Source organism: Dendroctonus ponderosae, unplaced genomic scaffold (assembly GCF_020466585.1).
Source record: "Dendroctonus ponderosae isolate FM_Combo_2020 unplaced genomic scaffold, Dpon_F_20191213v2 Dpon_F_20191213_6, whole genome shotgun sequence".
Classification (NCBI taxonomy): domain Eukaryota; kingdom Metazoa; phylum Arthropoda; class Insecta; order Coleoptera; family Curculionidae; genus Dendroctonus; species Dendroctonus ponderosae.
The window spans coordinates 4,574,517-4,600,838 of NW_026018814.1; the positions used below are offsets into that span (position 1 = coordinate 4,574,517).

At 34.8% G+C, this 26,322-nt stretch overlaps 3 protein-coding genes across 4 annotated transcripts in view; 2 read left to right on the forward strand and 1 right to left on the reverse strand.

Annotated features, from left to right (window-relative positions):
* The first annotated feature begins 36 nt into the window (after positions 1-36).
* Positions 37-4,324, forward strand: LOC109540618 (exportin-2). The gene is made up of 2 exons (XM_019909052.2): positions 37-132; positions 1,244-4,324. The coding sequence occupies exon 2, from the start codon at positions 1,247-1,249 to the stop codon at positions 4,154-4,156; it is 2,910 nt and encodes a 969-aa protein (XP_019764611.2). The 5' UTR covers positions 37-132; positions 1,244-1,246; the 3' UTR covers positions 4,157-4,324.
* Positions 4,325-6,225: 1,901 nt separating this feature from the next.
* LOC109540620 (transmembrane protein 50B) lies at positions 6,226-8,609 on the forward strand. The gene is made up of 4 exons (XM_019909054.2): positions 6,226-6,435; positions 6,525-6,656; positions 7,954-8,089; positions 8,172-8,609. Exons 1-4 carry the CDS (start codon positions 6,334-6,336, stop codon positions 8,267-8,269), a joined length of 468 nt encoding a protein of 155 aa, XP_019764613.1. The 5' UTR covers positions 6,226-6,333; the 3' UTR covers positions 8,270-8,609.
* Positions 8,610-9,454: 845 nt separating this feature from the next.
* LOC109540619 overlaps positions 9,455-26,322 on the reverse strand; it is a 28,559-nt gene continuing 11,691 nt past the window's right edge. Inside the window, exons 2-10 of one of the 2 annotated variants that reach the window (XM_048667843.1) lie at positions 17,822-20,819; positions 15,051-15,162; positions 14,561-14,681; positions 14,343-14,512; positions 13,582-14,287; positions 12,853-13,371; positions 12,675-12,792; positions 11,166-11,405; positions 9,455-10,260 (exon numbers count right to left, since the gene is read on the reverse strand). In XM_048667843.1, the coding sequence (XP_048523800.1) occupies positions 10,165-10,260; positions 11,166-11,405; positions 12,675-12,792; positions 12,853-13,371; positions 13,582-14,287; positions 14,343-14,512; positions 14,561-14,681; positions 15,051-15,162; positions 17,822-20,806 (5,067 nt within the window). In that variant the 5' untranslated portion in view covers positions 20,807-20,819 and the 3' untranslated portion in view covers positions 9,455-10,164. The remainder of the gene's footprint in view (positions 10,261-11,165; positions 11,406-12,674; positions 12,793-12,852; positions 13,372-13,581; positions 14,288-14,342; positions 14,513-14,560; positions 14,682-15,050; positions 15,163-17,821; positions 20,820-26,322) is intronic. The other variant, XM_048667844.1, reaches the window with a different exon arrangement.

Consider the following 26,322-nt stretch of genomic DNA (forward strand, 5'->3'; position numbering starts at 1 on the left):
TTTTGTGGTAGATACATGTGGCAACTCTGAAGTTCACCATCAGTCAAGTGACAGCCAGTTTCTGTCAAAACCGGTAGCTGATAAAGGGTTTTGTTTTGTAAAAGCGCGGTTTAAAAAGTAATTTATTTCGAGGTATGTATTTGATTAAACAATGCTTTGCTTATTTTAAACTTTATCTGAGTTATTTACATGTTTGCGGCAATAGCCACAAACGGCTCACTCAAGACCCGACTAGAAGATATCGCCTTAGAGCCGCATATAGGTTATTTCTTAAAATGCTTGTATTTTGTTGTTTGGGCCTCACTTTAACAACGATTATGATTTCCCTGTGTCTATGCTCTTCCTGTATCTTCTTTGATATGAATTAGTAATCTCCAAGATTGTTATATTTCTTTCTAGGTTATATTTTTGTGGTTGCACGAAATCATCCTACTTACAATAGGAGTTGCATCTGAGCTCCTTGTTTTTACTACCCCTACACTCTATGATTTAGAAAATGTTTTCTACCAGATACAAACTGATACTTACAACAAAATAGTTGATTGAATTGAAATCTTTAAAGTACTTGAAATTTATTGACTTCCAAAAAGTTTTAAGACGCCTGAAAGTTGTATCTCTGATATGACTTGACCAGTTTTTGCAAATTTTTGTAAATATGTTGTCGGATTTATTAAGTGTGTGAGACCTAAGATATATACCGAGTTATCTTAAATTAAATAATAAATACTTGTTAAGGGACCGCACTTTTAAAATTCACTACCTCCGCTAGTTGAAGCTTTTAGAGCATAGTATTGATGTTATTTTTGTGATGTTTTTAGGTGTAAATATCTTTATAACACTCGCAGATTAAAATTGGACTTACGCTATACCCGGTAGGACTTTTAAGTATTTTCCTTACAAGCTGAGAGCCTTAATTTTTGCCAAAACATAGACGAACAAAAAAAAGCAAATGGGCTAGATAAGGCTTCAAACAGAAGCCAAATGGCTAAATTTGGCTGTGTAACGTTCATTTTGTTGAGCACTGTATTTCAGAAAGTAACATATGTGCCATTCAATTATTATTTTCGTGAATAGAAGTAATTCATGCAAACTTCTATTAAGTTATAGTTTGACCATCTTGTCTCTTAGTAGCATAGCAATTAAAAGAGTAAATGAACTTATTCAATAAATTTTTTAATTCAATTTAATAGTTTAAAAAAATGTTTTCAACATTCATTTTATTCAATAAGTGTCTTATTTGCAGAAAATGGAGATATCCGAAGAAAATTTGCAAACTCTAGCCCGTTACCTTCAAGAGACCTTAAACCCGGACGTTTCAATTCGAAGACCAGCTGAGAAATTCTTAGAAGGCGTTGAGGTGAATCAAAACTACCCCTTACTTTTGCTGAATCTGGTGCATAAACCCGAGGTGGACATGACTGTGAGAATAGCCGGATCAGTGGCGTTTAAAAACTACATCAAACGCAACTGGAGCGTCGAAGATGATCAACCAGATAGGATTCACGAATCAGATAGAGTAGCAATTAAAAATCTCATAGTGACTTTGATGTTGACCTCTCCCGAGTCCATACAGAAACAGTTAAGTGACGCTGTAAGTATTATCGGGAAAACTGATTTCCCAATTAAATGGCCCGAGCTGATCACCCAAATGGTGGAAAAGTTCGCTACAGGGGACTTTAATGTAATTAACGGGATCCTGAGAACAGGACATAGTTTATTTAAAAAATACCGCTACGAGTTCAAATCCAATGAACTATGGACTGAAATCAAATACGTTTTAGAGAAAATAGCTCAACCTTTAACAGATTTGTTCGTCGCCACAGTAAAACTCACGGAAACTCACGCTAATGATGTTAACGCACTTCGGACAATATACAGCTCATTGGTGCTGATATGCAAAGTGTATTACTCTTTAAATTTTCAAGACTTGCCTGAGTTCTTTGAAGATAACATGCAGGTGTGGATGCACAATTTCCATATTTTACTCACAGTAGATCAGAAGAGCTTACAGACAGGGAGCGACGAGGGACCGGGTGTAATTGAACAATTGAAGACTCAAATTTGCGACAACATTGCGCTCTACGCTCAGAAATATGATGAAGAGTTCCGTCAATATCTTCCCCAGTTTGTCACTGATGTATGGAGTTTATTAGTAGCGACCGGCTTAGAGCCTAAGTTTGATTTGCTCGTTTCCAACGCCTTACAATTCTTATCATCAGTAGCTGAAAGAAGCCACTATAGGAATTTATTCGAAGACAACCACGTGCTTAGTAGTATATGTGAGAAGGTCGTCATCCCAAATATGGAGTTCCGGGAATCTGATCAAGAGCTGTTTGAAGACAATCCTGAGGAATTTACCAGGCGGGATATTGAGGGCTCAGACGTGGACACCCGGAGAAGAGCCGCTTGTGACTTAGTTAATACCCTTAGTACACATTTCGAGCAAAAGATCATGGAAATTTTCGGGCAATATATGCAAGTAATGTTAGCAAAATATGCAGAAAACCCCAAGAGTAATTGGCGGAACAAAGACGCCGCCATGTACTTAGTGATCTCTTTAGTAAGCCGAGGGTCAACCCAGCGCCGTGGCGTTACCCAAACCAGTCAATTAGTGGACATATCTCAGTTTTGTCATCAACAAGTTATTCCGGAATTACAAGGAGCAGATATTAATGAACTACCAGTTTTAAGAGCAGATGCGATAAAGTATTTAATGACTTTCAGATCAGTCTTACCAAGGGAGCTTGTTACATCAGCCATACCCCAACTGATCAGGCATCTTAGTTCCGAGAGCGCAGTGGTTCACACCTATGCCGCGTGCTGTATTGAGAAAATTCTAATTCTCAAAGACGGTAATAACCAGGAAATGATCACGGGTAGCCAGATTCAACCTTTCGTTGCTGAATTAATTTCACAGCTGTTTGGCGTTTTGGAAAGGCCAGTGTCTGAGGAAAATGAATACGTTATGAAAGCCATCATGAGGAGTTTTTCCATTCTGCAAGAGTTGGTCATTCCGTTTCTCGGAGCTGCGTTGCCTAAGCTTACCCAAAAACTGCAGGCAGTGGCCAAAAATCCATCCAAGCCGCATTTCAATCATTACCTTTTCGAAACGTTGTCGCTCTCTATACGAATTGTGTGCAAAACCAACCAATCAGCTGTAAAGTCATTTGAAGATATTTTGTTCCCAACGTTTCAAGCAATTCTTCAGCAGGATATTCAAGAGTTTATTCCATACGTGTTTCAAATTATTTCGCTTTTCATGGAATATTCCCCTCCGGGAAATGTATCTGAAGCATATATGCAATTACTTCCCTGTTTGCTGTCTCCAGTGTTATGGGAGAGGCCTGCTAATATCAGTCCCCTTGTTAGATTGTTGAAAGCCTTCTTAACCCACGCCACTCCTCAAATCATAGCTCAAGATAAACTATCTGGCTATCTTGGAGTATTTCAGAAACTCATCGCTTCCAAGTCCAATGACCATGAAGGTTTTCATTTGATGCAAAGTTTACTTCAAAACGTCCCTAAAGAAGCGATAGGCCCATATTTGAAACAAATTTTCTTTTTGCTATTTCAACGACTGTCTTCAAGCAAAACCACTAAATTTGTTATCAACTTTATAGTTTTTATTTGTTTGTTTATCGTAAAATATAGTGCACGTGAACTAATCGCTCTAATCGATGGAATACAGCCACAAATGTTCGGCATGGTGTTGGAAAAACTATTAATTCCAGAACTACAGAAAGTTAAAGGACAAATAGAAAACAAAATTGTTTCTTGTGGCGTTAGCAAATTGCTGTGCGAAACACCTGAGACAATAGACGGGACTTATGGAAAATATTGGCCCCAACTCCTTCAAGCTCTACTGAAGTACTTCGAAATGCCTCCAGATGAGTCTACGTTGCCGGATGATCATTTTATCGAAGTGGATGATACTCCAACTTACCAGACATCAAACGCCCGATTGAATTTCGCTAACAATTCGAAAGAAGACCCGCTGCCTGGAGTGAACGATACAAGACAGTTTTTCGTTCAAAGTCTGGCCAATTTGAGCTCGTCGCAGGTTGGTAAATTGCCGACTTTAATAAGTAACACTTCGTCCGATTGTCAAATGGTTCTTCAAACGTATCTATCCAAGTTTGGCGTTCAGCTAAATTAGTTGGTTGCCTTTTGCGTTATGTAATTTATAAGCTTATTTTTATAAGAGTCTCAACTTCGTATGTATAAAAATTGAATCATTTCTGTATGTTTTTTTATTTTTATGATTGGTTATATTAAGTAGGATAGTTATATAGTGTTTTAATAAAGATGAGACAACTTTCAAGAGCTCGAACTTTTTTTCTTAAATTAATTAATTAAATTACACAGTTATCTTTAATTTCGTTTAAGTTATTTTTTTTTTGTAGAAAGTTAAGTTACAGCATGCTAGGTTTTAATTGAGCTCTGTTCTTTATATACTTGAGAGCCAATGATAATGGATGGGTAATTATTTGTTGAAAAACAGCAAAAGAATAAAAAAATTTCAATACCGAACCTACATTTAAAAGCACGTCCGAAACCTGTGAAGTTTCCTGAATACAAACGAAAAACGGATTATTTTCATTTATTAATGGGATTGTTAAGTAGTTAATTTCAAATATTCCACTCTACCAAGAAAGAAACAATGAATCTGCATGTAAGGGAAAAATTGACCAACTGGAAATAGCTAGAAATAATCTTCTTAATCGTACATTAACATGTTGGAAGGACCGAAGATGAGTTTTTCTAGGGTTTAAGGGTACGATTAAAAATTCTTCGAGTTAAACTAGCTTGATTGCTCAATCTTGTCCAAAAAAAGTGTTAAAATTCTGATTTTACCTAAAGGATTCCAACAGCCAGTCGGAGAAAGTTTCTAGACTGATTTTGTGGTTTGAAATTGTAATGCGGGTGGCTCGGGTGTGAAACTAGGTTTAAGTTTTAAATCTCTGAGGTGGAAGTCTAAATCAGAGTTTTTCAAGCGCAGTTTTTTCTCTGCGAATTGATCAAAAAAATTAAAACAGTGTTGAATATTTATTGGTGGAACAAAAAAGGCTGGATCTTCCCAGTTAACTCGCCACTGATTAACTGCAGATCTATTTCATTACGATTTTTACAAAATTTTATGCAAATTAAATGAATGGTTTGAAATCTAAAAAACACTAATTTTTGTCAAAGTTTTACAACTGTTATCTCTGTTATTAGAAACATCTGAGCGCAAAGTTTTCTAATGAGTACTTTATTTGCACCCAGCATGTGTATTACATATATATACAGAGTGATTCAAAACAAAAATTGTAAATTCAGCAAATCTTGATGAATTTACCGTTTATCCTTGTCTATCTTATTGTCAGTCTGTATAATTCCATGGTTACCGGAGTTTTAAATAATTACGAAGCCACAAGTATTTGTGCAATGTTAATTAGGCAGATTACCTTGAAAAACATTGCTGCCGTATTTATGATATTTTTTTGCAAATTTCTCAGTTTTTAATAACAATTAATTTATTTTATTATTTTTTCTGTACTCCTATAACAGCGCCAGACAACACCTCCAGAGGAATGACGCCAATTTTGAATCACCCTGTATTTTTTATATAATTTCTCAATTTGATACCACACCAATTAACTCGTTAAGTGTAGTTTACAAGTTAGCCGCCAGTGGACGCTTGGACGGCTGCACTTGCAAAGCCCTACAATTTGATTTACTTTTCTATTCTTTCAAGCCGACAGTTGACACAAATTATCCCCCCTTAGAATGGTAAATAAATGGGGCAAAGTTGCTATGCTCCCTGGACGCGGGGCGCCGCTAGATGGGGCCATCTGTTTTGGTCTTTTTACATCTGTCCGAGAGAAGGCTAACACTGTGGTACATAACAGGAAGAAAATTTTTTTGAAAATAATTAAAATCACAAAAAATGTGGTTTGTAACTGATTTCGTGAAAATGTATTTAATAGAATGTTTGATAAGTAATTTAATTTAATAATTTTTAATAGGCTCGCTTTTATTGAAAGGAAATATATACTTACTAGGTTGTTAACTGTAACGGTAAAGTAAGCTTGAAGCTTTCGGCCTGATAAAATTTTGTGAATGCAATTAGGAATAAAATATCAGATAAATGACTCATATTCTAACCGAGTTTCACACGCGTCACCGTCAGGGGCGCTAAACGTATATTCAAAATTAAACCTTTCAGTTTCAATTCTAAGGGGGATGTTCTGTGACAGTTGACATCCAAGGTTGACATTTGCCATAAAATTATAATTATTATTATTTGTGTTTTGGAAGTAGGTTTTTATTCGGAGAATAATTTCCGTGAAAATGGGTATTATGGACTGCTTCAGCAATGTTAACATGCCAGGTTGTCTGTGGTTTGAAGGGAACAGAAAGAATGCCTATGCTTCAATGGTGGCTGGACTGTTGGTAAGATATCTTTGTAGTATTTATATCATGTAACTGCGCCTTTGGTCGTGAAATTTTATATTAGTCATTTGTGTTATATTTTATTCCAGTTCTTTACTGGTTGGTGGATCATCATAGATTCAGAAACGGTTCATCCTGGCCAGATTCCAGCTGGATACTGGATGTGTGGGGTGGCTGGAACAGTGTCACTTATTATGGTCAATTCTGTATCTAATGCATTGGTAAGCAGGTTGTTTTTTCATTATATTGTACGGATTTAGAAAAGCAACTAAGTTTCGACTCAGAACATACAAACTGTGTGTTGCTGTTGACCAACAATTCTTTATAGTTCATCATTCAATCTTGCAGAGTGCATACAGCTATCGTAACTGGGAGTTACTTAAAACTATGGTATAACTTGTAACAAGTTTGCACCGATGTAAATTACATCATCAAATTTACATTTGGCTTTACAACCCTATATGAAAATCGCATTTTAACGACCAGCTTGTTTGTCGTTGCTTGAGCAAAAATTCGTTGTTAAATGCTCAACTTTGTGGCAATTTCTACTTTTAGTTTTTTTCTAGTCCAATGGTTATTTACGTATAGCTTCAATTTGGGATATTGAATGCTTAGTTCTGTAGTCTAAAAAGCTAAACAAATTATGCGTGGAAGTAAATAACCGCAATTATAAGAATAATTCTAAGTAAAGATAGAAAATACGTTAATGCAGGCGATAAAATATTGCAGAGGAATTAGCATTTGGCAACTTCAGATGGGAATTCAATATGTTTTGCCGTGCCTTCGGAAGTAATCGTGTACTACTATAAATTCTCAAAAATTTATGAAAATAAAAAGCTTACTCTGGGTCTGGGACCAAGAACATGGTTAAGGAAATATTAAAGACACATTTTCTATTTTATTTATATTTCTATTAAGGTCTCATTCTTTTTACACGGTAAATTGCTTTAATTTGGATCATCTCATGGATTTTTCTGCGATCATTTTTTAAATTGTTTTAAGATTTATAGTACATTAACCAAAACTTGATTTAATCAAATATTTCTGACGCGGTTTGTTCGTGTCTGTTTTTTCATTGGTTTGGTTTGTCCTCTGTCTAATTTACCACAATTAAAATAATTCAGTCTGTAAACTCAATTTGATTTGTATATTGCATGTGTTTATTCCTTTTTTTTATTATAGTTAAGTTAGTATAATTGTTAAACTTTTTCCCAAAGTCAACCTTTTTGCGTCCCTTTATGTAATGAGATATATTCTAATTGTATGTATGGTATTAAATGCAATGAGTTTAATCTGTACTTTCATTATCTAATGTTGATGTTATTTACGTTTTTTGTGAACGTATTATGGAAACATGTGAAATTCACGTTCCGTGCATCAACTCGAAAATTGTAACTGCAATTTTGGGATTTTCTTTATAACATGTCGCAAACTTTCTTACTTGTAATATTCCAAGTAGGTTTAGATCTTAATGTTAAAAACCTCACAAATTATACCGACTTTTCTTGTGCGTTTCAGATGAGAGGCGACTCGTATGACGGAGGCTGTATGGGCACGCGTGGAGCAAGAGTTTGGATATTTTTAGGATTTGTCATGGGTTTTGCAGCGGTAATTGCTTCTTGCAGTATTATGTTGACAGTTTACACTAACAGAGGTAAGAATATTGTGTGCAATATGTCTCCACGTGTTTGAGATATGTGCCAATCAAACTGGTAACTTATTGATACCATTTTTAGACTTGAAATCACCAGGCGTTGCTCTGTTTCTTCAAAACACACTGATCTGCATCGCATCGATTTTATTCAAATTCGGACGTTCTGAAGATGTATACTAAAGAGCGTTATAAACTGATGAATTAAATAAGATCAAAGTGTTTTGTGAGAATCATCTATTTAACTAAAGTTTTTTTAATTTATGATAGTTGTAAATATATTTTTGCTGATTAGCGCTATGATTTTTGGGCAATGTATGTTTGTATAACGGCAATTGCTGAAAGTATGCTTATACTTTGAACTACTTACTTCAACGAATTACCTTTTTAAATTCGAAATTAAAGAAAACTTTTCATTTAAACAAAATTTAATCAACAAATTTTGGGGTTGCTTAACAATTAAAACAAATATTAACAATGTATAGACATAGATTAGTTTATAAATAAATATATACAAAAACAACATAATTCATATGCTAATTTCTCAGAAAATAGGTCAGTAAAATTAATTTTGATACCGTTAGTTGCATATTTAGGTCAATTCAATGCTCAGAGAATAAATCAAGTGATTGAAGACTTAATGATATGTGTTATCGGTCACAAAGTTGTACGTGGTGAAGTCTCTGAATGATTAGCATACATAACTTGCTATTTTTATGGGTATGGCGGACTTGCGAGGGACGTTCAATATTTACAATTAATTAATATAAACAAAAATATACAACTTTTTAAAAGTCATAATGTTATGCAATCTATTCAGAAACAAGTGCACTAAAGAGAAAAGCCAACTGACTCGGCTAAACAATAACAAATTGCACTTTTCATAAATTCCATTTATACGCATACATAAATTGCACCCGTTGAACTGATAGATCACATCAATAGTTACAAGTTCTGGTAAAAAACTACTCTAACTGTTACTCTGGAAGAATTGTTGATTCTATTGAAAATTGAACTTATATCAAATAACACGCGCCACTGAAGGAAGATCATCAAGAAACAAATCGGATTAATTGTGATATCGGACTTGGTTTCAGATTAGACATGCTTACGTTCATATATTACATGGATCTATCTATTTGACACGCCTCTAAATTGAAAAATAAATTTAATTCAAATCAAAATTTACGCTCCATATATGTATATATAATTTCAGTAATAAAATAAAAAATGCAGTGCACCTATGAGACCATAATACTAAACATAACTATAGATATCCCTAATCAAACTTAACAAAACTATACAAACTAAACATATCTGCAGTATACGTATTTACGATACTGGTCCTCAAAAAATAAAACGTACTTATGGTGAATACTTGGTATTATTTTTTATATCAAAGATGTATCACATTATCACAATAAAACGTTTGACACAAGAGAATTTATAATTGATAAAGTAAAACGGTCTTTCTTTTCTACTACAGTTCGATGACGTTACAACTAAATTAAGCTAAACTAAATCGAAATTCTTTAAGTTAACTAAAAACATATGTTTTTTTAACAGTAATGAAAGGTACAATCTGGCACTAAATTTAGTACTACTAAAATTGGCACTAACAGTTAAATCAGATTATGTAGTGTTTGAAACTCTGATACTAATAAATAGATTTTATAAAATAAGCAATGATCATTGCTAAACCACATAAAATTCATGTAATGCACACCAGAGCGTCAAATGAAAATTGCATACTTATTTAAAAATCAGGTGTTTAGTTTTCGTAAAATCACTCATCAAACAACGATTTTTGTTTTTAATTGCACATTTTTTGATCCAATTTTTATTTATACAGGGTAACCCAAAAAAGTTATGCCTGTTTTTTTAAATAGTAACGCCGTTTTTTATATTTTTTATACAGGTCTGGGCGATTTTGCGAAAAGTAGACACCTTATTTTTAAATAATTACATGCAATAGATTTGTCGCTCACTCTACATTGAATAAATTTCATCTAAAGAATAAGTTCTGTTGTTCAGTCTTAATGCATAAAAATAGCAGTTATCATTTATAAATATTTAAGTTAACTATTTAGGTCTAAGTGTGATCCTGCCTCCACCTCACTGATTACCGTCTGCAATTTACCAGGGTCATTGATAAACACTTTCTTGGCTAAAGTCTGCAAGAAAACAACAGGCTGGTGAGAATGTTTGCAAGTTATATAACAGTAGTTACGTGCAATGAGAGTTAACCATAATACATTTGAATCGATGTTTTATGATTTATTAAATACTTTATGTAATATGCATTTATACAATCTGCGTTTAAAAATTAGTAACAAGGTGAACGACGCAATAAATATACACTTATTCAAATACGATAAGATATTGAAAGCTGCACATACTGTACTGACAAGTAAAACAATTTCTTTAAAGTTTGCTAATCTGATTCGTATGAAGTGTTCACAATGTTCAACTTTTCTTCGATTTATAGAATTCTCAATGGAGAAAATTGTTATTGTTTAATCCTGAATATCAAAGCCATTATAAAACTAGTTTTATTTAATATTTTTTAACTTTAAACAAGTTAAACACATTCTTTAAGTTGGACAGAATCGTGGACTTACTTTGCGAAAAGCTGATGTAACTTTTTCATTTTTAAGATTTTTCAAAAATGTTTTCAAACGTATGTTATACAGTTAAAATAAGTCTTATTCATTTAATTTGGTTCAAATTGAGATAGTTGATACTGAAAGAATTTACTTTAAAAACTGGTAACACAAGAAACTCCCTTGGACTCATCGAACAGTTTGAATCCGTGTAAATCGTCAAGTCGTAAAAAAATCGATGGTTTTTAGTCCTTTCATAATTAAAAAACCATACGCATAACAATAAAAAAATATATTCTTTTCATAATTCTTAACACTCAATATCAAACAACAGTAGGCAGCTATGCCACTCTTGATTTAATTATTACGAATCAGAATACAGAAGGAATAAACTTCAAATCAAACAAATTTAAGGGCTGCGAATATGGAAAACAATGCAGAAGACACCAATAAAATGAATATATGAACGTAATTACCTTTAAACTCTCTAAACATTGGTCCCCGTCACTAGTGTTGATTTCGGTAAGAAGACTGTTGGAACGTTCAAGTTCGGCATACAAACCAAAAGGAATTTTGGCCAGACATTCAAGTTTCATGATGTGCATTTTGGATCGCAAATGCTTGGCTAAATGTCCGTGAATACGAAAAGCTATACTGCAATCCGAACACTTGAAAGGCCTTGGTTCTGATGAGGACTGCGCGGGGGAAGAAGACAACTGAAAAAGAATAATTTTTAGAACTGTGTAACGCAAAATTGGCGTAAATCTTTTTAGAGCATTACTGGGTCTTAATTGAGTCTTATGGTAGAAACGGTTGAGTTTATTTTCTGAAGTAGCGCTTTCAACTTTGCGATTAAGCTATATTTTGAAGCAGTGAGTGGTTATTTGGTGTGGGTAAAAAAAACTATTAGTGTAGTTAAGTTTTACAAATAAAACCTTGTAAAACTGTTTAAATTTACGCACATTTCCACACGAAAAAATGACGATTTGTCCATATTTTTGATGAAAAATTACTATGCAAATAATTACTGGCGTTAGAGTGCATTTGTGTAAAACTTGCCCCAGACAAAGAGACCTTTTAAACTACGAATTCCGTATCAGGTGAAAGTTTGAAGACGAGCTAGAACATCTAGAAGGCAATTAAATCACACCAAGGCTGGATCCTACGCGAACTGTGCAGTTTTAGGCCGGGGTGGAAACTTTGCCTTCACTTTAAGAGCTTTTTCTGTTCATTTCTGGTACCAAAGCTGCACTACGAGAACTTTAGCAATTGAAATCCGTATCGAAACCGTTCACATCCTTCAGAGAGCAAACCCTTAAATTGGTTAGTCGGGACAGATAAAATGCTAGACTAATCATGAACAAGAAGGAATAAAAACACTAAATCCATCAAGATATGCAAAACTGAGAAAGAATCAACTGCAAGCTGAAGAGAACTAACTGTCCGATAACGATTTTCTTAATAACATAAATCGTTAAATCGGAGGCCATTCCCCACGTTTTTTGGTTTATGAAAAATTCATAAAAAAGTAGCTTGCAGATGAGGGCAAATAAAGTAACGCAATGTACGAATTTGCTTTTGGCGAGGAAACATTTTTCTGTGCTTCCTTTATGTACTATCGGTATTGAAACTCCTCCAGAGGAATGATGCCAATTTTGAATCACCTTTTATATTGAGGTGACATTCCAACACGGTTTTAGTAAACAATTACAGATAAATGCATAAAACGTTAACTTTGTGAAAATTATTTGTCTCCCATTTGGTGTGATTCTGATTCGTTTAAAAAGATCTACACTAAACTGTCAGAAATAATATTTTCATTAATCATCAATCGTCCAGTAGCAAGCTGTTGATTGGAACATTTTTAATAAATTTAGCCAACCAACGCTTTACTTACAGGCTCGAGATCGTAAACAGATTCATTAAATGAGTACATCCATATGATTACCGAATAAGTCGAAAGTAATACAGTTTAGCTGACTTACCTTACTATAATGACTAGCACTTCTTTCGTGTTTTTGTAGATGCCCTTTAGTTCGAAAGCTAACTGAGCAGGTATCACAGCGAAATGGCCTTTCCAAGTAGTGGATATTCATGTGAAGTCTATAAAACCATTACATTCAATGATAGGAAATTATTATCAACAGAGCTCGCTTGCTTTACCTTAGCTGAAACGGTTTGATAAAGCTCTTCGAACAAATCGTGCAGCTCTTGTTCCCCTCCGAATTGGAGATTAAATCATTCATAACATCCTTGTTGGGAATAAAGCTGTTGCTCGAATCCCTCCTGCAGTCCATATTCTCATTTTGGGTAGCCAATTTCAAGTATTGAGAAGCCACATTCTTGGCTAGAATGTTTTTATCTAGCTTTTCCTGTTTAGTAGCAACATCGGCCAGAGTTTCCATCGCGCTATTATCATACTCCATATGTCGCGTAGTGTCGCTACTACTGTTACTATGCATCTCTACGTCTTGACTGTAGCTTGTGTCTGTATTCAGTAAACCAACTGAACCGGATGGTGGATTAAGCACTTTCCGCGTCGAGTCTGCGTTTCGATAATTCAGTTCCTCAACTGTTCGGTGCTTTTCATCTGGAGACTGACTGTAGTAAAGCATTCTCGTATCCGGACTGTAATCGTCCGTAGGTGATTGGTCGTAGGTGAGTTGACGATCAACAATTAGTCTAAAATGTATAATTCATTAGGAATCATCTTTTCATACCATCAGAAGATAGTTGAGATACTGATAGTGATTTAAAAAAAAATGTCGCAGTATAAGAAACCGCAAGGCGCAAAACTTGCATAGACAGTATCAGAAACGGAGTTTATCATGAATGCATGCTACCACAAAGCAATAGAGTAAGAAACAAAATTAAAATTATGTATAATCTAACCTGGAAATACTAGACGACTCCCTTTTCTCACTGGAAGCAACTGATAAATCCATCACCTCGTCGTTCTTATGCATCTTAGCTTTATAGGTAGTTTCGATCACTGTATTTTTCCGTTTCCGTTCTTGAAGCAAATCCTGTATTTCTACATCATTCACTTTCAATGTAGGTACCGGACTTGGCAAGTAGCTAGAACTGCTACTTTTTTCCACTTTCTCATTGTTTGATTCCAGAGCAGTTTTTGCGTATTTTTGAATCACGTCAAATTGCCCTATGCTTTTTGGTGGAAATTCTGCCCTTTCCTTTGCAGGCGCTGGTTTTGCTTCCGTTACGGGGCTCGGCAAAGTCAAACAGCTTGTGTATGGATAAGTTAACGGTCTAGCAGTATCTGTTTTCCCTAGGTAACTGGCTAGTTTTTTGTCTTCTTTAGTAACGCCCTCGTTCGGTGAAATGTTATCAGTAATTTGCTTATTAGGCAAATTGTACTTTAGATTGTCCAGGATTTTGTTTTTCGCATAATTTGTCTTGGATACATAGGCGACTTCCTCAGTGGTCATAAATTGGTCGGCGGAAGACGCTGGACTGGCAGTTCGAATGATTCCTGAAGGACTCATTATTTCAGTCGAGGAAGCCCCAACTGCTGTTTTTTGAGACAAAGACAGTAATCCATAGGCCGCTTCATGCTCCTGTTGCCTGGTCATTGATTCATCTTAAGAAGAAAACTATGTAAGAGAACTGTTGAAATAGTGAGCGAAATGACTCACCACTGCTGTCCATTCCACTATCATCGGTATCTGATTCTGAACTCTGTGACATGCTGAGTCTGGTGGACGATCCAGATCCGCTGCTTGTGGCCGAATAGTTTTTGGTGTGCGCTTTGCTTTTCAAGTGTTTGGTTAAATTTCCTTTCGTTTTAAAGCTACATAAAGACGTTCTGAATTTAAATTCCAAAAGGTTACTATTTTAATTTAAAGTATATTACCTGAAATTGCAGTGACTGCATGAATACGGACGATCATTTGAATGGGTTCTTATATGCTTTTTAAGCATTGAGGGTTTCTTGCATCGGATCCCGCATTGATCACATACGAAACGTCCTCGGCCTGAAGAAGACAAAACTTGCCTTAAACTACATAAAATATCGGGACTAATGATAAAAAACCAATTAAACTAAGTTGATTTTTATCGTTAACTCTCACCAATTCGCGGAAATTTTTCACTATTTGCTGCTCTAATTTACTTTGGTAATTGTTAGCAAAGTAAAAGTTATGAAATAAACATAGCAAAAAGTTGCAATTTATACGATAACAAAGCCGTTTAGACGGCCTTGCAAAGATCGATTTTACAGTGCAGTTAAAAGGTGTTCAAATTGGTTTTGCTTAACGTAAGGTAAGTAGAATTTTTAGATAGTCAGGATTATGGTAAGTTAATGGCAACAAATATTTTTAAGTCAACAAGAATTTCCCACTTACCTCTTCCTCGAACATATGGCGACTCCTCATTGCATTCATACCCGCCAATCATGCTAGTTCTTAGACTTTCGTCATCTTTGTCGTTCTTGGATGACACTTCAGTTGCGACAAACTGAAATTTCATAAAACCACATATTTAAAGGCAGCCTGCATTTCGAGTTTTACTCGAGCAATGAACATTTTTTCGAAAAGCTTCTCGTTCAAGTCAGAACTTTAGTCCAGTATTTACAGAAACTTGGCTGAATCGGTGTTAAAAACAAAGAAGGAATCGAATATGATGATTGAAAAATCAAAACTAACATAATTGCTTAAAACTTAATGAAAGTCATGAAGAGATTATTCTAAAATATTCTAAGACATTCTAAAATATTGCTAAAGTGCTTCTACTTCTGTTAATCAATCGTCGTTTTTGATTGTCCTCGCGTAGAATTCAATTTATTAAAGTTTTCCTAGTTTTCGTTAAATTCTTCGATGCCAAAAAAAACGTTAAAACGTTGGATTTTTCCCATTATAGGAGTGATATTGTGACCTAGCTACAGCATTGTTCATTAAATTTGTAATTTTTCGGTGGCAATACTAGGTACTTTTTCTAATTTTTTGCCGTCCAAGTAGATAAGTAATTAAACATCTGTGTATATCACTACCATCATAGAACAATCCATTCCAGTTCTCTATTGAAAGCTTCTTGAAGGACAGCGTATTTTTCTGGTCTTTTCATATATTGATTCCGAAATTTGTAACTTGGACATTTTCAAGTTCTTCAAATACCATGAAAAAATTATTGTTTCCAAATTTCTGATACGTTTTTAGTAACTGAGTTCATTTATACAATTGTGTTTTCAGAAAATCTCAATATTACTGAACGAGAACTGAATTACGATTAAATACATTTAATTCAATAATTAAGTTTGTATACTCAGGGCGTAGTCATATAAAAACAAGTTTTTCTGCATACAAAGTTCTGCAGTTGCTAAAACTCAAAAGATAGCTATCAGATATTCACTTTTTGCAGTTGGTTACGAAGTTTCTTTCAGAAGAAAAGGTTCGGAATGTTTTCAACCGTTTCAGGGTTATTGGCAGTTTTAACTTCGAAGGCTGTGGAAAATTGGACATTTTTGCTCATATCTCCTTAGATTCGGGAAATTTTGTCATGCAACATCATTATGGAAAGATTCGTGTTGAAATGGGCTCTAGAAAAGGTTCTGATGAATGACGGGTTTTTTTCAACCGTTTCGGAGTTATGGGCGGTTTTAACTTCGAGGACTCTGGAAAATTTCACATTTTTGCTCGTATCTCTTTAGAAGTTATAAATTTCTGTTGGAACATCAGAGCGGAAAGATTGGTGTTGAAATGGGCTAACGAAAATTGGCGTAAGAATAGTTGAGCAAAATTGAAAAGTACATTCAAACATGCAATTTTATTGATCTATCGTGAAATTCATTTTTGCAAATAATTTTATTAGTTCAGTTTCGACAATGAACGAATGTCTGGTTTTTTATATATTAAACTTGCTTTTCCTATTTTCGCACCAGCACGCACTTTTCAATTCTGATCAACTTTTTATGATGGGTGTTCGATGTTATCAAAGAAATGTACGTTTGACGCTGCGCTGAGAAAATCAGGAATATCTATGGCTGGCTGTCTTTTGGGTTTTAGAACATTCAGGTTTTTATGAACAATATCTGTTTCTCATAAAACTCTTCTTAAAATTACATTGCTACTCGTACAGGGTGGCCCGCTTCACTCGAGGCTTTACCTCACAAGAAGACGAACACAAGTTAGTTAGTACAAAAATTGGATGAGAAATACTTTGCAACAAAATTTTTCGGCCATCCTGCATAAATTTATATTGAAATTAAATGTAGTAATGGGGTCCTTTCATTAAGGTCATAAAATATGCAACGTGAATAACTACGGATGCGGTACTACAATTTTTTTAAATTTGCCCACATTTTTCCACATTGTATCAAAAAAGGTTAAATTTTCTATATTTTTTAGTGTATATTATATATTCTAGTGTAACATTTTATTATTGCACAAAAAATATAATTGAAAAATGTGGCCCGCTTAAAATTATTAGTTACTTAAAGTTAGAATGGAAATACGTATTCGTTTCCTCGTGAAATCAAGTCTCGAAAAAAGTGGGCCATTCTGTATGTATATTGTTTATGCTATTTAATCTCTTCATAGGTTTATTTATTTTGTGGATTCATTGTCGTTGTTTATAACAACGGAGCCCTCTGTGACACGCTCAGGAAAATACGTTAAATACGTTAAACGCTTTTCATAAATTACGTTAAACGCTGAACACTTGAAGATGCGATTATGAATAAGTACTTTTGTTGAATAATCACATATTAAAGAGAAGTCAGAAAATAATGAACTACCACTTTAGTATGTAAGCCACTACCATCTTTTCTGGAAAACATTTTTTAATATTAAAGAGATATTAATCAAAATCATTCATTTGGTATCTTAACATTTCATTTTCTTCGACTGTAAGTCCTGTTTCAGTGCATTTTAGAGCAGCCAGTTTGAGATTGAAAAACCTTTTCCAAAAGGGAACTTTTCCTAACCGTTCAGTATTGTCAGTTAGAACCTACTAATATGAATGTTTCTTGCGCTAATGCCATTGAATAATCCTGCTAGTTGAATCAGAATCATTCTTTAGATCCATAACTGTTCAACCAAAGCACAAAAACACCCGAAAAGTTTGCGTTCGTGCCAAGTTTGTTGGCATACCACAAATCTTCACCAAAAATTTAACTCACCTTATAACTAGAATGGATGATCAAATTGGCGTCAGTCTTCCCTGCTGTAGTAAATCGTTGGTTCCTCTGCCTTGAGTCATATGAACTGACGTACATTTTGTCCACCTTCGTGTCCTGTTGTCTCCATTCCGAATACATGCTGAGCTTTTTAAAATGAGGCACATAAAACGGCTGCGTCTTGTTCAAGGTGCAGTATACCGGTTTAGTGGAACTTTTCAATCCTAAATAGCTGAAGTAGTTTCCATTGAACAACTGATGAGCGTATTTCTTTGCTACACGGGGCGTGTCTGGACTGATGAGGATTTGGTTGAAGATGGTCGGCGTGAGACCGTGATGTTGCTTCAAAGATGCTGTTGTGGGCTTGAGCGGCAAGCTGTTTGGCCGAATAAATTTCTTGGGCTCGCTGGATATTTCCATGGATGGTGGCTTTAGTTCGTGCACTTTTTCCGGAGATCTTTGCCGTTCGCTGAAAACTTTTAGTGTGGATAGTGATGTTGATTCCGCAACTTTCGAGGAGGAGACAATCGATTTGGAATCCATATATTCCTGCCGCTGTGGATGTGCTTTTTCAATGATGGGTGTGATGGCTTTTTGAACGATGATTGGACTAGACCGAGAAGGCTGATTGGTTGCAACTGCAAACGGAGGTTGCATGGGTGACAGCGCTTCCCTAGGCGACTTACTCACAGCCACTATGTTGCTACCATACATAATTTCCAAGGGTTCTTCAGCTGCTACAGGCCCGGGCATGCCAGGTACATACCGGACGACTTTTCCATTTACCAGTAAATTCATTGGGTTATAAATGTTGCTAGCAGAAGTCTGATTATTTTTCTGTATCACCCCAGATCTTTTCACCGGCTGGCACGGGCCTCTGGCCTCCTTATCAGAGTCCACTGATATGTTCGAAGAAGGGTTATCCTCCAAGTCATGCTTCTGTTTAGATGCAGGCAAATGATGTGTCAGGGCGATGTTCTGAGGAAGAATTCCGGAAATGTGAAGATGTGGGTGTTTCAAATTCGGAGTGAGCAGCTTGAGAGCGTTCTTGCTGAAATCCGTGATGTTGGGATAACTTTTTGGTTCACTTGTTGAAACCGCTAGTGAGGACCGTGCAGATGATTGGTTGACCTCGCTATGGTAACCATCATTTTCAGTATCAAAAGCAGATTGTAGCTTCCCCACGCCCATCCCATCAACATTGGAAGAAGCAGATGCATTATCGTATACCCGAATCATATCCCACGATTTCAGCTTCTCGTTTGGCGACTTATTTGTGAGAATTGTACCGCCCGATTGCAGACAAGATTTCACAACTCTGCTCTCAATAACTTTCGCATCCAACTCGGAATAACTGGCTTTCGATGATCGCCTGGAGTCTATACTGTCAAATATATAGCTCTTGATCTCCCCCGAACTATCGTGAATTTTCACTTCTCCTCCAAACAACTTGATGTAAGGCTTTCGCTCCTCTTGCAAATGTACTGGGGAAAGCACTAATTTTGGCGATGGCTCATTAGTGACGGACACCGGCAAGTTTACGGCATCGAAGGAAAAAGACTTGCTCTTATCACTTTCAACTAGACGAGTTTTTCCCAGAAACGGGCCAGGAGAATTCAAAGGAAAAACGCTGTTTTGAAACTGTGGAATGTTGTCAAAAGCGTTTTTGTTTTTCGTTAATATCGAAGCCACGTTCACGGAACTACTCCGCGTGTATTTGGCTTCGGATGGTTTGCCTTTGCAGCTCCTCATCTTATGCAGCTCCAGCTCGGTCACCGTTTGGAAGATCATTTTGCAATACGGACAATGCATGTCGGAATAGAGATGTTTCTGTAAAAGCTCTTTTATCAAACTTTTCTGCATCACTGGTTCAGCTATTTCGCTCATGCTTCGCTTCCGATTTTTATTAGTCAAATTTAACGGCTCATCTGGTTTTGATTCCATGCTGTATGTGGGGCTTCTGGAAATATACTCATTGTTGTTACCAGTGTCAATCAAAGCTTCCCCAAATCGCCTCTTCAATAGGTTTGGATCGCTAGAATTTACTATTGAGTTGTTTTTGTTGATAATCTCGTTAATGTGATGGGATAAGTCGGTCCCTCTAAAAGCCTTATCATCCTCCTCAACCGGTTGCACTGTATGGAATCGGGGCTTGTATGGCTTCTGGCACCTTTCCGAATACGCTTCTTCGTTCGTGGAATTGTTTTGAGTTTGTGTAGCATTGTCGGTATAGTTTTGCTTTCCATCCAATTCGCCTGAGTTTTCTTGAGCTTTTACCCCCATTACGCGATTAGCGTGCGTTCGGGATCTGCAATGTTTATATAAGTTCGACCGCGTTTTAAAGCTGAATCCACAACTCGTGCAAGGATAAGGTCGTTCATTCGTATGGGCCCTAATGTGTTTCTGTAAGACACTAGGTTTGGAGCATACCAAGTTGCAATAGGGACAGACGTACTTTCCATTTGGTGTTTTCTCCGGCATCGTCGCACTTTCTTCACTTTTAAATTCATCCTTAGACAGACCGTCTTCCTGAGGCGGAGGTGGAGTAATTCTGTTATCCTGATTTTGACTATAATACGAATAGTCGGTTGCACTAGAAGGCAAATTACTACTAATTTTGGTCGTTTCGCTGAGTCTAAATGGCGTATCAAAACTAAACGATCTACAACGAATCTCTTCATGTTCATTTGATATGCACGGTTTGGAGTTCCCACTTTCATTTGATATGGAAGACTTAGACAGTTCAGGAGCGCTTGCTACGGGCATACGACTATTGTGATTTTGACTGTTTGTACTTTCATTTGGCACAGTTGATCTATTATTGTCTTTGACTGGACTGGATCGATGGGCTGCCGTTTTTTCCTCACTCTGCTCCAAGCCTCGCAAAGAGTTCTTATTCTCTTTGTCATTTTGCTGATACGCATTCGTATCAATGCTCAATTGTTTCTTGAACTTCTTATGCAGGTAGTTATCGATGCTCTTGTCCATCACGACGTGTGACCTGCAAACAAATACAACACTGTAAATTTAAACCACCAACAATTGTACACAATATGAAACATGTTATTAGTTACAATTTTTTTTCGGTCGAGTCGCCATAAACATGAATCATTAAAAGCTTGAAACCGTGATAAGTGCAGAGATAAGGAACAATGTAGATAGGAGGCATATAAATACATTTATCAGGGTATTATATTGCATATTTACATCATGAATGTGAGGCATTTTTCGAAAATTCAAGCAACTCTACTTGAGTACTGTATCAAATGACGATGTTCGTCATTACAACATTTAAAAAATTGTTTCTGGCCTAAAGGATACAGGGTGATTCAAATTTGGCGTCAGTTCTACGTAGCTATTGACAAAAACTCCAAATAAAGCCTTGCCCTGCAAACACTTAATACGCTCTTAATCGTTTCGTATAAGTACTGCGTTAAGTATGACTCAGTTTCAAACATTTTCACTTCTTTATACAACTTCGCTTTTACTTTTTTAGAATAATCAATTTGCCTCTGATAAACAATGAATATTGGACTTATTTAGTCTACATATGAAAGGTAAATTTTATGAATGTTCGACATTGCTATAATACAAATACGCTGTAATTTTTCTAAAAAAATATATAGAACCGTGTTTTTTCCAAATACGCAATTACAGTAACTGTAAGCATTACTTAATTTGTACTGTAAAATATTGTTCATCAGCAATTGGCTTTTTTGTTAAGTTGTTCTTCGATTTATTTCAAGGGCCATTTATTAACAATATTTTTAGTTTCTCAAATTTTCAGAATTTTCCACTTTTAGCAAAGTTACTGTTTCTTCTAATCGCTCAGTTTTCTACTGTTTCACATAAAAATACTGACAATTTAAGGATATTTTCCGCGAAAAATTTTTCCTTCGCCTCACTTCGCAGCACTCGCCTCCTTCATCGTTTCATAAAAAGTATTGAAATCCTTTTCCAGCTTCAAATGTAAGACAAAAATCAACTAATTTTTTTATGAAAAAGCAGAATACAAAAAATAAAAGACACAAAATATAACAGAGTTTTAAAAACTCATCACCCCCATCCCTCTGAAGACTGTAGAGTTGGTTTAAAAACTGTGGATTTTTAGTTTTGATCGATTTTTTTCCTTGACTTTATACTAAAAAACGCTCTATTTTATAGAGTTTCACTTAAAAATACTGACAATCTGGAGGTATTTTAAGCGAAAAATTACAAGATAAATTTATAGTTGAAGGAATTTTACAAAAACCTTTTTCAGCGTCGAATTCGGGACAAACAGTTCTGGAAAATCGATCACGAAACTAAAAGTTTTCAATCTAAAGCGCAAAAAATCCATTATTTTCTGGCGCTTTTCTGCGTTTCCGACAACCATGGGGTCTTTTCAGCCAAAAACGACGCAATTAAGTTTGTTAGAAAATTGGCCTCATGCATCGCGTTGCAGAACATTTTAGAAAGCCCTTTTGAGCTTCGAATTTCTCACAAAAACCAAATAATTTTATGTACTTTTTTTCAAAAGTAATTAAGATTATCTTGAAGAAAACGACCAGAGAGCAAAAGTTTACAAAAAATTATTTGGAAAATTCGCTCTTCGCTCTGAAGAATTTTAAAATTTATAAATTCTCCATTTCAAGTGTATAAATTATACGGATTTTTTTTGCTTCAATGATGGATGGTTCTAAACAAGGAGTTAAACTGATCAAATCCGTAAGAGTTTCTAGTTAAACGGATTGTACGTAAACTGTACATTAACTTACAAAGAGAAATCATATCCCTCACATTCCTCTTTCGATCTCACTGACAATTTTATCGATATTTTACAACATGGTAGACTGGTACACTGTATATTCACAAGAAAAAATGTCCAGCAATATTTGTATGTTTTAACATACAAGAACTTGAGTTAACTTCAAAAAAAGCAACGTATATTCAATAGCAATCCAGGCTATTTTCAGGTAGAACAGAAACATAATCGAGTTATTGATACTGATTATAATATTATGAATGTTGGACATTGTACTTTTTATCTGGAAATGTTGGATAAAACATAATTGAACGAAACTGGACAAGTTACAATTATTAGAAATCTAATTCTTAAAAATGTGTTTATTGTCGAAATAGCAAAGTTGGCAATTCAGAGAAAATGAATCATCAAGCAGTGAATTTTTACAGTTTTTATGAACTGCAATTGTAGTATTGTTTAAGAAAGAAATCACCAATAAATGATCAAAATCCATCCTTTTGCTGATGAAAATTCGGCAAATTGCATCTTTACTGTTTTATCTAATAAGCATTTTTCTAATAAATTTACAATGTGCACTAATTAATTTTTCTTACTACAGTCCAACTAGCATCCAGTTTTAATATTTTTCTTTTGAGAATTTTCTTGCTTTTACATGACACTGGAGGAGGAAAAAACTATTCTCTAGACTATTATTCATTATGCCGAAGTCCTTTAACGTATTCATTAATTATTCTTTGATTATTTATAAGTAGTTGTCGTAATAAACTTTGCAAAGAAAATTTGGGTTTCTATCGAAAAATGATCGATTAAATGCGCCAGAAGTTTTTCAAGTTCCACGAAAGTGAATAGCAAATACGTAGAATACTTTCTGATAAATCAAGGGAATCGTTAAACGGTTTAAAAATCGATAGGAATTTTCGTATTTGACAAACAACTTTAGAACGAGATATGTTATCAATTGGATGTTGCTAATTCCAGGTAATTTATTACGATTCTTTGATACCTACGTGTAATCTGACTTGTGCGTGAACTCAAGCAACATCAAACAGAATTTCTAAATTTAGTAGAGAAAACTATTTATGTCAAATGAAGAAACAACAGCTTAAACAATAACTGAGGGTTGCTAGTAACCTTCTTGATTATTCAAGATCAACAACTTGCAAGAAATGCGATGCCTACCTTGAATGAGTTCGTGTCTATACATATGAGATTTAACGGATTTTCGCTAGTCATTTCCTTATCAGGCCGCAAATAATGATGATATTTTTGCACCGACATACGCAATTGTTTTAGCCTTGCAATTTGTTCGTTTTTTATTCTCTATTTTCATACGTATCGATTTTTTTGCTCAACATATATGATTGGATTGATGTTGATATCTACTAATTTCCTTATCTATCCGAAGATAAACAAGACAATGTTTGCACCTAAACATGTGATTATTTGCTACTCACCGAAATTATTAGCTTATGGTTACTGAATTTTTTTTGGGGAAAACCTGTTTTTCCTGTGAATTGTATTCCCTATTTAAAAAGTATAAGACACATTTTCAGCAAGTGTTAGCCTATATCTAACTTTATATGCATATAAAGTCAAGTAGCCAAAAAGTTATTGTTCTATGCTTTTAAATGAAAACGATAACATTAATATTACATACACACTTAACAAATTACAAAAAAACTGTTAAATTATACTATTATAGTATAATTATATTCTATATATCTGTTTCTTGACATTTGATTGGTTGGTCTTGGTGGAAGTATTAACATTTTCTCCACAATACAGAGTGTTAGAATTTAATTTGGTTAAACAATTTTATATATCTTTAAAATTTAATTTTATTTAAAATCGCATACTCTCGAGTTCTCAAATTGATACAGTTCAGAAGAAGACGAATTCTTGCCGTGTTACATCAAACATGTGCACGGTTTTCCTTCTAGAGCTATGAATAATTTTAGTATAGCGAATTTATATTTATTACATAACATAAGTACTTAAGTAGGTATACGAAATTTAATCACCAATAAAATTTAATGTGAATTTCCTAATAATTAAAATTACTTTTTAGGCAGATATGGAGCAATACTTTTGTTCGCTATTTACAAAAACTTTATTGACGACGCAAAACGGAGTTTTCTAGTCCGTTTGTTAGCTATAAAAATAACATTTTCATCCACAAAACTCTGCCATTTGTCTTCACGATGTTTGCCTGAAAATTTTTACACACTTTACACGAAGGGGCAATAATAATCTGAATAGTTGAATTCAGATTTAAAAGACCACCGACCGTTTGTTTTACGATGCTGTTAATAAAGCCCGGAATGGAAGCCAATGGAGAGTAGGTACCAATAGCACAAGCTGTTAATGATCACGATTTTCAGTAATGAGAGAACGGCTAGAGAAAGAATGTGTATATAAACACATTATTAGTTAATTACGGTTTATAAACGACTCATCGTGTAGATGACTCATGTGAGATTTATTATTGCATTTTATTTTCATTCCGATTCACATTTCCAAAAAAATGGAAGGCGTTTCAAACCGATCTCACACGAAAAACTTGCATATACTCTTAATTCTCCCAATAATTACATTTTCGAGATTTAATTTTGCACCAGCATTTTACCAATTGACTTAAATGCGGACGTTGATGCTTGGCGACAGCCGAAGGACGTTAACGGACACCGCAAAGTACTCACTTTATAAAAAAACCGCACAATTCTAGTTATTCCGCGTTTCTTCGAAATCGTTTTCGTTCTACTCGGATTGAAGAAACTTCCACAAACTCGAGCGGATTCCCTTGGAATTTCTGCGGTTAAAGAACTTGTTATATACAGTTGGAACTCGAACTCCTGAACTAATCATTTATCGATTGTTAAGTTTTAACAGGTTTTTTCACCAAATAAAACCTACACATTTCGCTAGCTACGTACTTTTTGAATAGCTGTATTTATAAACGCTCAGTGGCAACAAATTTTGTTAAATAGTTTAATATTGAAGGAAATTTATGGGTCTCGCAATCGAGCTAAGGTAAATGTTTTTAACCATTTTTAACGGTTTGAAAACATATTTTCGGAGACAAGAAAACATGCAAAAAGTACACGTTTTAGATGCTGCTTTCTTAAGTAGAATTGGGCAGGACTTAATTGAATGAAACGTTTGAAATTTATCAAAAAAAAATTCTTATTCAGACTATATCGAGATAGAGAAGCTTGACTAACCTTCAGCCCGGGTTTGGAGGGCTGAAATCTCACATTTTTTTCAAATGCTTAAACTTATGGGTAAGTTGACGATATTTTCATCGAAGATAAGAAGTTGCTCGAGAAAATATTACAAACATTCAATAGAAAAAAGAAGTAGCAAGAAGCTCATAGATGTGAAAAGACAGAAGATGCGGGAGCGTTTTATATGCATTGTCCTAATCACAAAACTATTTTTTCGCAAGTTTCATAACCGGTAGTTAATTTCGAGTAGGTGAGTTTAAACTAGGAAATTTAATAAAAAATTAATATTTTAAAGGCTACGTATTTTTAAGCTGTATAGATATGCCTACCAACTATTCAATAGATAAGTTCTATATTGTTGAGGCGGATTCATCTTTTTACAAACTTATTTTTGGGTATTTCGCCTAAAAAAATTTTGTGTTTAAAAGACAGAACTTCCTCACGTCTTTTATTACAGATTGATAAATAGTGCTCCTATTTCGCAATAAGAACGAATTATTTATCAAAAAGTAATCAAGAATTATAACCTAGAGGGT

Bases quoted from the DNA above. Each gene is read 5' to 3' on its own strand.
- LOC109540618 (XM_019909052.2), top strand. From the start codon at position 1,247: ATGGAGATATCCGAAGAAAATTTGCAAACTCTAGCCCGTTACCTTCAA.
- LOC109540620 (XM_019909054.2), top strand. From the start codon at position 6,334: ATGGGTATTATGGACTGCTTCAGCAATGTTAACATGCCAGGTTGTCTG. The intron at 6,436-6,524 runs GTAAGATATCTT...ATTTTATTCCAG, and splicing joins CAATGGTGGCTGGACTGTTG to TTCTTTACTGGTTGGTGGAT. The intron at 6,657-7,953 runs GTAAGCAGGTTG...TGTGCGTTTCAG, and splicing joins ATTCTGTATCTAATGCATTG to ATGAGAGGCGACTCGTATGA.